At 40.9% G+C, this 13,405-nt stretch overlaps 1 protein-coding gene across 17 annotated transcripts in view; it reads right to left on the reverse strand.

The window, feature by feature from the left end:
- Positions 1 to 13,405, reverse strand: part of LOC107378159 (neurexin-3b) — a 455,269-nt gene that overhangs the window by 257,159 nt on the left and 184,705 nt on the right. For all 17 annotated transcript variants that reach the window (XR_011516660.1, XR_011516662.1, XM_054748395.2 and 14 more), the window contains 6 exons: positions 9,259 to 9,285; positions 8,068 to 8,187; positions 6,029 to 6,141; positions 2,127 to 2,395; positions 1,766 to 1,956; positions 1,514 to 1,687 (listed from right to left, as the gene is read on the reverse strand). Coding sequence is in view for 15 of the 17 variants with exons in the window: in XM_054748395.2 (XP_054604370.2) it covers positions 1,514 to 1,687; positions 1,766 to 1,956; positions 2,127 to 2,395; positions 6,029 to 6,141; positions 8,068 to 8,187; positions 9,259 to 9,285 (894 nt within the window). In the remaining 2 variants the exon portion in view is untranslated. The remainder of the gene's footprint in view (positions 1 to 1,513; positions 1,688 to 1,765; positions 1,957 to 2,126; positions 2,396 to 6,028; positions 6,142 to 8,067; positions 8,188 to 9,258; positions 9,286 to 13,405) is intronic.

The following is a 13,405-nucleotide window of genomic DNA, read 5'->3' on the forward strand; positions in this document are numbered from 1 at the left end:
AAAAAGAAAGTCTTATACTGCCCTCTACAGGAAATCTCAGAAATAGTTTATAACTTGTAAACCAGAAAAACAATATTCATGATACACAATTATTCCCTTTTGGAAAACATGGTCAGAAAATATGAAATCCTATTCAAAACAAACTTAAATTAGACGTGATGTGTCGTGAATTTGTTCTAAATATGTAACAACAACAGATCACTGTGTGCAGCTGCACTGCTGATTTAAAAAGAAAAAAAAACGCATCAACCACTTTTCCTGTGGATAAGAATATTAGTGGTTAGAAGAGAAAAGGATGAGGCTGCTTGGACATAGGAAGTGCTGACATGGGAGGTGAGCTCAGGGCTGCACAGAAGGGAGAAGAAATTGTACCAATTTAGGGTAATAATTGCCAAAAATACAGTATATCAGGGACGTAGCTAGTTTTTCTAGCTGCAACTCAAATGCAGCACGCGTTTGTCAGGTTGGTAAAGAAATGGTGCGGGATTTGGGGGTCCCAAAACCAAACACAACCTGGAACATTTGATCCATCCATCCATCCATTTTCTGAACCCGCTTTGTCCACGTAGGGTCGCGGGGGGTGCTGGTGCCTATCTCCAGCGGTCAACGGGCAATCAGGCGGGGTACACCCAGGACAGAGTGCCAGTCCATCGCAGGGCAACACAGAGACACACAGGACAAACAACCATGCACACACACACACACCTAAGGACAATTTAGACAGACCAATCAACCTAACAGTCATGTTTTTGGACTGTGGGAGGAAGCCGGAGTACCCGGAGAGAACCCACGCATGCACAGGGAGAACATGCAAACTCCATGCAGAAAGATCCCAGGCCGGAAAGCGAACCCAGGACCTTCTTGCTGCAAGGCAACAGCTCTAACCACTGCGCCACTGCGCAGCCTGAACATTTGATCCAAACATCTTAAATGATTTACAAGTCCTGAACTGAGGGGTGAAAAATCCTCAAGCGAGAGAAGTCCAGCTGGTTGTTGTTCTAAACTAAGAATAGGGAAGATCTTTCAACAGCAGCACCAAGTGCAAGTAGAGCTTCCATTTTGTTCTTACACTGAGTACAGAATAATATAAAGGTGCAGGGGGAGAGTCACCAAAGCCTCATAAAACCAGCAAAAGTCAAGAGGGCTGTGGGTTATCACGGCCATGGCATCCTCTGCTTCCTATGTTAAAGCAGCCTTAGGCATGCTGTTGAGAGTTTTGTTGATGAACGACTAAAATTAAATCTTGCCTTGTTTGAAAACCTAAAAATTGAAATAAAACTTGCATTTTTGGGCAAATGAGCTTTAGAATTTTCTTAAAATAAACTGGAGAAACAGAATGGCACATCTGAAGCACCATCCAATAATGTGGAAAATACCTGGTAACAGGGAAGAAAACGAGGATTAACGATGCTTCTGAATGTCTTCAAGGCCAACTCTGGAGCTTTCTAATTATCTCGATAAATCTCACTCAGTCAGTGACTCGTGATTCTTAGACACCACAGGCTGTTTGTACCTTCGCAGCCACGCTCGATCTGCCCGCTGCGGAAAAGGGCATCATTGATGAGGTCTGGCAGGCGGCCGTTGAGATCAACAGAGGCCAAGCAGCCCTGGAAGCCCTCACGAGAAACCACCAGCTTGGGGAGATTCTGATACATGTTGGGTCCCAAACCACCAACGAACAGGTCACCTGATGGGATGCAAAGGTGTACGTTTAGATTTGCCAAGAGAACACACGTTTTCTAAGAGCAGCAACCATCATCCGTACCTTTAAGGTCGAGGTTTTTCGCTCCGTTGACATTCTGAGTCACTGATTTTGTGTCCACCTTGAGTGTGTGCGTGTTGGCAGCATCCCGCGTGATGACCACGTTGTGCCACTGATTATCATTCAGTGGGTTGTCACTGTTCCCCTTCAACAGGCTGGGTCCATTCCCCAGATCGAACACGTAGTGGATAAACCTGGAGAAGCAGTAGCAGCGGAGCACGAACAGATCAACATTGGGATCGATAGTCTTATCAAAGCTGTTGGACTCATAATCTAAACTCACATTGACGCGGCTAATTGAAATGCATCCCTGACTTTTCAGTAAAGCATTGATACAAGCATCAATATTTCTGCTCCCACTAACCCTTTGACCAGTTCCACTGCAATGAAGTCGCTCCCATCTCCGCTGTTAAAGATGATGAACCCATCAGGTGAGGTGGTTTTGAACTGAAAGAACAGGTGCATTGTGGTATATGCCTGCAGCGTGGCTAGGCCCAGGTAGCTGCCCTTCGTCTTGAAGGTAACGGGATCGGCGACGATGAAGCGCATGCCAAATCGGGCGTTGAGTTCGCAAAAGTCTATGTCTCCGTTCTTGCACATGTCAATATACTGCAAACCATTGAACTTGAGGCTCTGAGAGAAAGCCAAACACAAAGTGATTAAATGATGCCAGAAACAAAATAATCATTTCATATGGAGGTGGTCAAGCTTGAACATATTTGTCATCTTAAGATTACCTAAAATACTGAAAACGTCTTCAGATCGCAGACACCACTGGGACATTGAGTACGTACCATAACAGCTGCAGCATAACTGCATTGTTGCTGTTGGTACAGCTGTTAGTTTACATATTAGTTTAAAAAACATTAGATCATATTGCAGGTTAGAGCCTCCTTTGAATAAACAGATAAACATAACAGGAACTCGCTCTAGGTCCAGTGACCAAAGCCTACTGGTTGTGCAGCACCAGGCTAAAGACCAAAGGTGACAGATCATCTGCTGCTGTGGCCCCCAGACTCTGGAGCTCTCTCCCCCTGAGCCTGAGATCAGTGGACTCAGTGGTCTCCTTTAAAAAGCAGCTGAAGACTCACTTGTTCAAAGTGGCTTTTGTATGACCTTCTTCACCACTCTCTCTTTATTCTGCTCTCCCCACCTATTCCACCTTCCTCGGGATCCACTGATTTCTCTCTTTCCTATTCACTCTTTGTCTTTCTTAAAAAATTTTTAATCACAATTGTCTATTTTGTGCTAATTTTAAATATATTTTAACCAGTTTCTAAATTCTTTTTTACATTTTTTGTTTTTGTGAAGCGCCTCGTGATTTTTATCCTGAGAGGCGCTATAGAAATGATATTTTCTTCTTCTTCTAACTAAAAATGTACACATAAATAATTTATTTAGGCCTTGAGAGTCATTATTGTGAGAAAAGTGTTTTTTTTTTCTGCCAAACCAGACGTGACACAGGCAGAGGGAGTCCTGTTGGCTTGCTTCTGAGAAAATTTTGGGATTTTAATGTTGGCTCTGACACAGAGGAAACTTTAAATGTTTATAATTATACTTCTGGTAGACCACAACCATACAGTTATGGGCCTGCTGCACGCCCCGGAGAGCAGAGGCAAACCAGAGGGAGAAACGATGGACAAAGGAAAGAGATTTAGCTGTGGTGTTAGGAGGTTCTGTGGAGAGAGCAGGTGTCTCGGTGAGGGAACAATGCCAGCTAGCTAGCTAGCTAGCTTAAACTTGTGTGCAAATATCATAATGTTTAACAAATTACTGCCATGTACCAGACAATTAAAATAGTATTGGTAATTTAATATAATGATTCTTGACAATAATAAACTAAAATGAGCATTTGTCATCTGTTTCATACTCGTTAAAATACGTTTGGAAAAGGGTATAATGGTAAATGGTAAATGGTCTGTATTTGATATAGCACCTTCTAGAGTCCTGGAACCCCCCAAGGCGCTTTACAACACAACCAGTCATTCACCCATTCACACACACATTCACACATTGGTGGGGATGAGCTACAATGTAGCCACAGCTGCCCTGGGGCGCACTGACAGAGGCGAGGCTGCCGAGCACTAGCGCCACCGGTCCCTCCGACCACCACCAGCAGGCAATGTGGGTTAAGTGTCTTGCCCAAGGACACAACGACAGCGACAGACTGAGCGGGTGTCGAACCTGCAACCTTCCGATTGCGAGGCGAGCACTTAACTCCTGTGCCACCGTCGCCCCACCGTCGACCCGGAGAATAATTTCTCCGGGTCAGGGATGAGGTCCTGCCCCAAGTGGAGGAGTTTAAGTATCTCGGGGTCTTGTTCACGAGTGAGAGAAAGCTGGAGCATGAGATCGATAGGCGGATTGGTGCTGCATCTGCAGTGATGCGGGCGTTGTACCGGTCTGTCATGGTGAAGAGAGAGCTGAGTCAGAAGGCGAAGCTCTCGATTTACCGGTTGATCTATGTTCCTACCCTCACCTATGGTCATGAGCTTTGGGTAGTCCAGCATCCCTGGCTTGCTAGGAATTTTTAAATTGCTCCCCATCTGCTTCTGGAGCTCAGCGTGGACCTCCCTGACCTGGTTTTGACGCCGCTCTGGGAGCCGGTGAGTCTTTTTTCTAAACTCCACCACGAGGCTCTAGAGGATAGGAGGCATGTTGAACTCCCATCACATCACTGGGATTTTAATCCTCCAGTCTGAAGTGCGCACCACAAACGACTATGCTTTCAGATGCAGAAAACGGACCAGAAGCGGAAAAAGGTGCCGTTTATTCTCTTATTTGGAAACCTGTGGACTCAATGTCCGGACCTGCTGGAGTTGGCACATCCTCGCCCCGTCAGCGAGGGTCGAGCACATGAGAGGTGAGCTGGGCGCCCCCTGCCCAAGTTGCCTCTGTCAATGCGCCCCAGGGCAGCTGTGGCTATTGTAGCTCATCACCATCAGCGTGTGAATGTGTGTGTGAATGGATGAATGATACACTGTGGTGTAAAGCGCTTTGGAGTCCTCACTCTGAAAGGAGCTATACAAGCGCGGGTCATTTATCATTTATCCTCCACACAATAGTTTACCATTTTTTAAGAAAAACAGTGTGTGAACACACACACTGATTGGATAACACTGCCTAGCTACCCGAAAACTACCTACTCACCACACTGAGCATCAGTCAGGACTAGCTTATACCTCCCCCTCATTGTGTCGGTGGTTAAGATTGTTTTAGAAAGTGTTTTTACATTTTACTCAAAATAAGGGCCGTTATGTATTATAAACCAAAATACCCACTATAAGAGTTTCAAATAGTAATTTTGGGACAGCACTTTATGTGAAATAAAAATAAAATTTAACCTGCTATTTGATCTTTAAAGAATGTGCTACTACTAGTTCATTCACTGAATTAATTTTAGAATCACTCAAAAACAAAGTTTATCTCTTACAAAATAGAATATCTACTAAGACATCACAATGTAGCCAAATAAACACTATTTGGTATATATGTATTTTGTGTGTGTGTGTGTGTGTGTATGTGTGTGTAGGTGGGTGAAAAAGATGTTTAACACTGTGACGCCCAACGCAAGAGGACAATAAATGGTTTTACAAGGCAATAATTACCATTTCAATATGGTTATTTACAATGGATTTGTCCCCAAAAGAAAGTAAGGTACCCAAATGTCTTTAAATGTTTGTGTATTGCAGAAGTCCTCAAAGAGCACTTTAAAAAATCTCTGTCCCCAATTTAAAGGTAAAAAAACTGGGAAAAAATTTGGTTAAATAATATCAAATGATTTTTTTCTTTTAAAAATTTGGAAAACGAAAATTGACTTACTAGCTTGTCTCTAAGAGCTGTGTCCTCTAAGGGGGTCGATAAAACTTGGGACCCCGACTATGAGTTAAGCGAGTATGTGTGTGTGTGTGTGTGTGTGTGTGTGTGTGTGTGTGTGTGTGTGTGTGTGTGTGTGTGTGTGTGTGTGTGTGTGTGAGTGTTGAACTGAACTCAATTAGAATGCTTCGTTCTGTGAAGTGCTTGAGACGACTTGTTGTGATTTGGCGCCATATAAATAAACTGAATTGACGGATTGAAATGTCATGTTTACAAATGGGTATAACGAGGAGGCTATTCTAAGCTTCAGATGTTTTCAACAACCTCACACAGAGTGTATAAATATGCAAAGGCTGTTGTGACTTATTGTCTTACAGCCACAAACCTACTCATTTACAGACTTTCAGGGCATTTATTAGTGATGATTCTTGGAGATGCTCTTCGTATTACCTGAAGGTGACCAATAAAGGGTGATGGTGCTGATGAAACAAAACGTTTCTCTGTCAAGATGCCTGTTTCCACGTTGCTAAACTCCAGACGGGTGTGGTCACCCGCCATCTGACCTGTAGGAGCAGAGATATAGAGACAAAGTAGGAATGAGTAGGTGAGGGGATGCAGATGCTGCTCAACTGTTGCTTCATGTTAGTAGCAAAGCTAAAATGTTCTTTAACCACATTTTTCAACCATATGATGACCGATGTGTTTATCTTAGTTAGTGACATCTCTATTTCTGTAACAGGATTAGTATATTCCTCAAAAATGTGCCATAAATAAATATGCATAAATTATCTATGTACCGCAGATGGTAAGTGCCAATTTTATTGTTGTTTTTACTGTTATATATTTCCATAATAAAATAGATCATGCAGTTATTTAATTTGTACATTATTATTAACTGATGAATAGTTCAGTTTTTAATATATGTTTTGAATTGATTCACATAACAGCTACTTCTTTATAGGACTGCAATATCAGTTTTTGTGTTATCGCCACAAACTGTTTTCTGCTAACTTTTAGACTAAATGCAAATTTAGATATAAAAAAAAGTATAAAACTCCAAATATGTATTGCATAAATTTAAAGTGTTGGATCAGAGTACACATTTTCTTCACGTAATATGATTTGTGATTCATGATTTGCATTTTATTGTAACATAACCAATCTGGCATGATCAGAAAAGTAGCTTGTAATGTTTTTCTACTTAATTCTGAAATGTAAAGCTACCCCTCTCACATGTTCTGGTGACAAGTCAGCTTTTCCACTATTTTTACAACGAAAAAAAAAATCCTAACATCCAAAAGAAAATGGGGTTTTCTCAGTAATCTAATGAAATGATTTCCCATAAAGCAGCTAAAGATGTAAATATGAGGTTCTGACGTTCCAACTGCAGCTAAACTCAGCAGTATAAGGAAAAAAGTCAATATTCACTAACATTACATATTTCAAAAATTACACAGAATACGTTATAAGAACAACACAGCTTTTTCTATTATTAATTATAGGGAATTCAGGACCAGTTTACAGCTATCCATGTAATTCTAGAAGGGCTTTAATGTGGCAAACTGGATTGTAACATTTTCTTAAATATATTATCCTTCTCATCTTCTAGTTTAAAACAGACACACTCTAAGTACAAAGCTTATAAACCTTATCAGGATTTTTGTTTACCGTTTTCATGCAAAACAATAAGGTAAGAGGAGGGGATAATTTGTAAACTATCTCTCAGCAAAGTTAGAAAGCATTGGACCTTCACACTTTTCTGCTTTTTGAATGAGAAGCAACCTTTCTTAAAGAGGAACTTCTCTGGTATTTGAATACATTTGCAGTGTTCTCTAGGAGGAAGGAGTGCCTTGTGAGTCGTTCTCTGAGCACCAGAATGAGGATGCAGAAGTCAACTGGAGGAGAAAATGTCCGAACGCGGCAGGTTTTGGAGTTTTATTTCCTGATATGTGGACATCTCTCCTCTGATTGGCTAACAGCAACGCTGATGTTTTCTTTCCTCAAATAAACAACTTTGAAGGAGTTCTACTGTGTGGTGAAGTTGCTAATGCTAACAGTTAGCGTCGACTGGCCGAGACGAGTTCAGCTGTTTCATGGACTCTAAACAACACCCTTCCCTGTCGTGAGTCATTATGTTGAATCCATGAATGCTAAGTAACAGTGTGTTTCACCATCTATTTTTTATCAGAAGCTAATGCAGGAAATAGGTGTAGGAGACTATTTTCATGTTCAGCCTGCATGTTGAACTCATGATTTCTCAGTGATAGAGCTCTTTATAAAAACTAGCATGTTCTGTCGACTTTTTCCTGAACTAGGACTCAACGATATGGATTACAGATGTTTGATATATTATTTCACAATGTTTTGTATTATTAACACTTGATATTATGGTCCAAATGCCCACTGATTCAGTGAAGACATAAAAACTTTATTTAAAGTAAGAAATGTGTATTCAGACATGTTAGGGGTGTTAAAGTAAAGACGGATACCTTCGGCCATGTCGTCATCCACTATGAGTTTGAAGTTTTTACCACGGCGGACCACTCGCACTGAGTGCCACTCGTTGTCGTTGAGCTTTTGTCCGGCATAAAGGACCTCAGGGCCTTTGCCTGAAGATGAGGGTGTGTTAGTCGAGGGATGGGGAACACACAAGCAAAAACGAAACCAAACCTCTGTGTGATTCCTCTAATTTATACAAAACATTAATCCTCAGACATCATCCTCGCTTACTGAACACTAGAAAGAATTTTAAAGCAAAGATTTGGTTTGTTTTTGACAGCAAAGGAGAACAGCATTTTCTATCACACACACATTTCTCTCTTTTCTTTTCTTTTTTTTTTTTTTTTTACAAAACATGCCTAGACTAAAAATCATGTTTTAAGAATAATAATAAAATTATGTAAAGCCAGACAGCTCAAAGTGTACATTTACTGATGCCGTTCTGAGACGTCAGGATGTTTTTGAAACCACTAGAGGGCAGCGCAGCGCCATAGAGTCTATCAAACCGCCAGCTGGGGCTTTCTTCTTTATTACAATTGTTAATCTGTAGCATCCTGATGGAAAAAAGGTTTAAAATTTAAATCAAATGACTATTTTTTTCCCTTTTCATTGCTGCCATTCTATTAACTGACTGTTTGTAAACAAGACGTTTTTTCATCAGGCTGTAACACATCAGAACACTGGAGAAAATTATTCAAAAAGGGGCTTTGCTTGACTCGTGCGTTTACTTTAAAATTGCATTTGAACTCTTGGTTTCTCTCTCTTCTAGTTTACAAATATCTAGAGTCCTCCTCATGAGTAAGAAAATATCCTCACGCATTACTTGAATTAAACTCTACATCTAAATGTGACAGAGTGTATAATGTGGCAACCAGGGTACTGGTGTGACCACAAAAATAAGGTTCCCCATCAAAAGCTAAATGTTCAGCTAACATTTATAAACACACTGGAAAAAAGATCTTAAACCAGCTTTCTGGTTTCATGTAAAAAAAAAAAAGGTCAATTTATAATAATAGGGCACATTAAGTGAGATTTGCATAACTTTGATCTCTGGCTTTTCGCCAAATCTTCCTAAGAGTCTCCAGTGCTACACACATCCCTGCCTTTACACATCTTTTTCACCATCTACAATCAAATATTGACAGAAGGAGGAAAACTGCAGAAGAAGAATGTTGACTTACTGGTGTTACAGTTTATCCTGACACAGTCTAGATGGGGGAGGGGAGAATAAGTGACAGATGAAATCGCATCCTTCAAGGTTACAGCTGCAGACATCCAAAAGCAAGTAAAGCCACCTTCCGGGGACAGACACATGATGCCAGCGGCCATTTTTAACAACTGGTAGTCGATGTTTTCGTGACAGAATAGAAACGTCCAATTCATTTGTATCCAGTACAACATGAACTGGGTAAATAAAAGCTTTAAAGGTCACCTTTACTTATATTTTTAAAACATTTACAATGGTCTCGAGTAGGAATTATTGCCTTGTAAGTCATTCTTGGAGGGAAAAAAAGCTGTGGTGCGCCTGTTTGAGGAGATAGAAGTCAGTTAAAGGACAAAATGTCAGAACATGAAAGGATTTGGCATCTGCTTTCCTGATATTTGAACATATCACCTCTGATTGGCTAACAGCAAAGTGACTCTACCACTGAATCTGTTTGCTCTGCAACGTTGATGTTTTATCTCCACAAATAACACAAGTCTGGAAGAGTTCTACTGTGTGGTGGAGTTGCTAATGCCAAGAGTTAGGTTCTACTTGACAAGACGTTCTTTGCTGTTTCATGTACGCTAAACCAACAACAGCCTTCCCCGCCGTGAGTCCGGATGGGTGGGTCCATGAATGTTAAGTAACAGTGTGACGTAGATCTGTCGGGATTTTCATATCCTAGAGTTTCACAGTCTATTTTCTATCAGAAGCTAATGCAGGAGTTAGGTGTAGGAGACTATTTTCATGTTCAGCCTGCATGAGAAGCTCAGAGTGACCCGTTATAAACGGGAATAACAATTTGAAAAAAAAAATCCCAGTGAAGTTGACCTTTAAAATAGATTTTTTAAAACAGATTTTAAAAAATGGTCGCTTGCAATTTTATGGCCACATCAATTTTTAAACCAAGCCACTGAAGCCCCAACACATTTTAACCTAATACATTACAGTTTATTTGGGGCACTTGGATATACAATTAGCCTTTTTGCATGTTTTTATTAACATAATCATGCATCAAATTGAACAGTGAGGCTGGTTTAGGTCAAAAATCCATGTGACCAAGTGGTTCATGTGTTGTCAACCACTACGGAAAAGTGGGAGCAAACAGCCAAGTGCCACGCAGCACCAACACTGCTCAGAGGCCTAAAGGTCACCTCTTCTCGGGGGATCCCGAGTCAGTCACAGGAAATTGCCTCTACTGTGATTTAAGGAGAGAACTAGTGTGCTTGTATGTGGAGAAGGTGAAGGAGTGCACTCTTGTATCTACTTGTCTGCTTTCTGTCAGGCTCACTGGTAAATCATTCTACTCTGTTGCACTCTGCTGCTACTGCTTGTGCCACCATCTGTAGGCGTGCTGGGTGCTGTGGCAGCGGGCTGTTTGCCAGACGGCCGCAGGCTCCTGGCCTTCGAAGGGGTGAGAGCCATCTTTGAACAAGGCATTGGGATAGGCCAGCGAGACCAAAATGTTACAAATGAACAGACAGAAACAAAAACCCTCCTTTAAGAGGAAAAGAAGAAGACCACAAGAATTAATAAGCAAAAAAATCAAAATAAAAAAAGGAAAAGGAAATCTGAGTGGAGCAGTAGATATATGTGGCATAAGATCAACTACAGTGGTGTGAAAAATGAGTTCATCTGTTTTTCATAATAAAAGGTTTCAGATCAGTAAAACACTATTTAATAGCAGACAAAAGTAACCTGAGTGAATTCAGAATTTTGATTTAAATAAATACATCATACATTAAAGAGATGATATCTGTCCAAACTACTCTAGTCCTTTGTGAAAATGTAATTGAACCCTAAACTTGATGACCTGTAACACCCCTGGGGAAAGCAACTGCAGGTAAATGTTTGAGACAACAGCCTGTTTCAGGCCAAAGTTCAAACATTCTCTTTTGTGATGTTCTGCTAGAGAATAGAAGTCATGGTTCTATCAACTACAGCAAGTGGTCCTGTAGCAGCAACGCAGCCCCACACCATCACGCTACCACCACTGTGTTGGACTGTTGCGTTGCTGTTTCAGTGTTAGTTTCACACCAGGTGGCACAGGGTTTGCTTTTGCTTCATCAGCCAATAACGGCAAATGTGCATAGCAAGCTAGCTTAAAACATTTTGTAATGTCTCGTAACAACGTTCTAACGTCGAATAGCTTTAACCCTCTCAGGCTCAAAATAAGTTTTGATAAAAGGACGAACAACTAAGTCCTTCAGGGGTACTTCTGAGTCAAAAAATGCTCATGAAATACGTATGTGGAGTAAGCAGGTAGGCAGGTTTTAATGTTGCTAATCTGCAACACCTGCCTCCAGAGGGTTCAATGGTAAATGGTAAAATGGTAAATGGTCTGTATTTGATATAGCGCCTTCTAGAGTCCTGGAACCCCCCAAGGCGCTTTACAACACAATCAGTCATTCACCCATTCACACACACATTCACACGCTGGTGGGGATGAGCTACGATGTAGCCACAGCTGCCCTGGGGCGCACTGACAGAGGCGAGGCTGCCGAGCACTGGCGCCACCAGTCCCTCCGACCACCACCAGCAGGCCACGTGGGTTAAGTGTCTTGCCCAAGGACACAACGACAGCAACAGACTGAGCGGGGCTCAAACCTGCAACCTTCCGATTACGGGGCGAGCACTTAACTCCTGTGCCACCGTCGCCCAATGTTTTGTGTATATAAAGAAAATAAAAAATTATGAAGTACTTCTTCTTTATTTGTCTAAAACCCTCAGCCAATAACACGGCTTGGTCTTTAACCAAAGACTGGACCATCCAGGTGTCTGTCTCACTGAACCGCCGCACTTCCCTAGGTCCTCTATTCATTAAGCACTCAGAACACCACTGGTGTGAGAGGTTCCACTTCTACTTTGGGACAAACTACCAGAGTCCAAAAAAGAAAAACATCATTTGAATTTGGGGACAACAAAAAACATTTGGACTTAATTAGCGGCGACAGATGTTTAGCCCTCTCTCGTTAACGTGGCAATGCAGGTTCCAATATCAGGGGTGTGTGGCCTAGGGACAGTGGCACAAAAGCAGGATATGCAGTGTATGCGACACATAGGGGAACTGAAGTGATGAGTCAAAAAATAAAATGTCTCTGCCTTTACTGTGTTTTTGTCCATTTGTGTATCTGCAAATTGTATAATTATCAACAGGGACGCCCGTGAGTGATTGAGCACCCCTCCACTTCCTCTTGCCCCTGCCTAGGGATGACAGCAGACAGGAGGGGTGAGAGTTCTGTAACTGTGTTTGTGTTTAAAAGGTAGTTTGTACGTTTTGATCAACAGATGCTTTCCTGCCTTGGAATTCTCTTGTGATGCAATTTTAATCTTGTCTCCTTTTTATTATTGATTCATGACCTCTGGATTTTTGTTTTTAAGTGGAGAGCAGGATATATTTCCTTTTGAGATCTTTTAGCCTTCTTGTTATCAGACAGGCCCTATTGAATTGATTTGTTAAATCTTCTGCTCTGGTAATACTCTGGTCTGGGTGTGGCTGTTGGAACTGAATTAATATAAATATCCAAATAATTCTATTCATGTGTGAATAACAGCTATTTTATGATTTAACACATTTTTCCTACAGGGTCAGATAGATTTGAATACTTCCCCCCTCAGTAGTAGCAATAATAATAATAATAATAATAATAATAATACATTTAATTTGTATTGCGCTTTACATTTAAAAATCTCAAAGTGCTTACAGAAAAAATAAAAACGGAACATTATTATGAAAAGTTAAAAGCTTTAATAAAAAGAAATATTAATAATAATAATGAGTTTCAAATCCACATTCAGGTTGTCTTTGTTTGACTCCTAGATGTTTTGCTGATCTGAAACTTTGAAATGTGACTAAATTAAAAACAGACCAAATCAGAAGGAAAACTTTTAACAACACTGTACATGTGAATGTTTCAGTGATAAATGTATCAGAGGCCTAATAAATAAAACAATCGTTTAAAATAAAAGCCTTAGTGACAAAACATGATGAGTAAAATGGTTTCTATATTCAAAAGATGTGCTGAAGAGTATGGAGAACTTGGAGAATGTATTCGATCGATGCATTAAGAACCCTACAGACATCTAAGCTTCAAGGCAGAAAAACAGCTCAGGCAAATGAAAAG

The sequence above is a fragment of the Nothobranchius furzeri genome, chromosome 2, assembly GCF_043380555.1.
Source record: "Nothobranchius furzeri strain GRZ-AD chromosome 2, NfurGRZ-RIMD1, whole genome shotgun sequence".
Taxonomy (NCBI): Eukaryota; Metazoa; Chordata; class Actinopteri; order Cyprinodontiformes; family Nothobranchiidae; genus Nothobranchius; species Nothobranchius furzeri.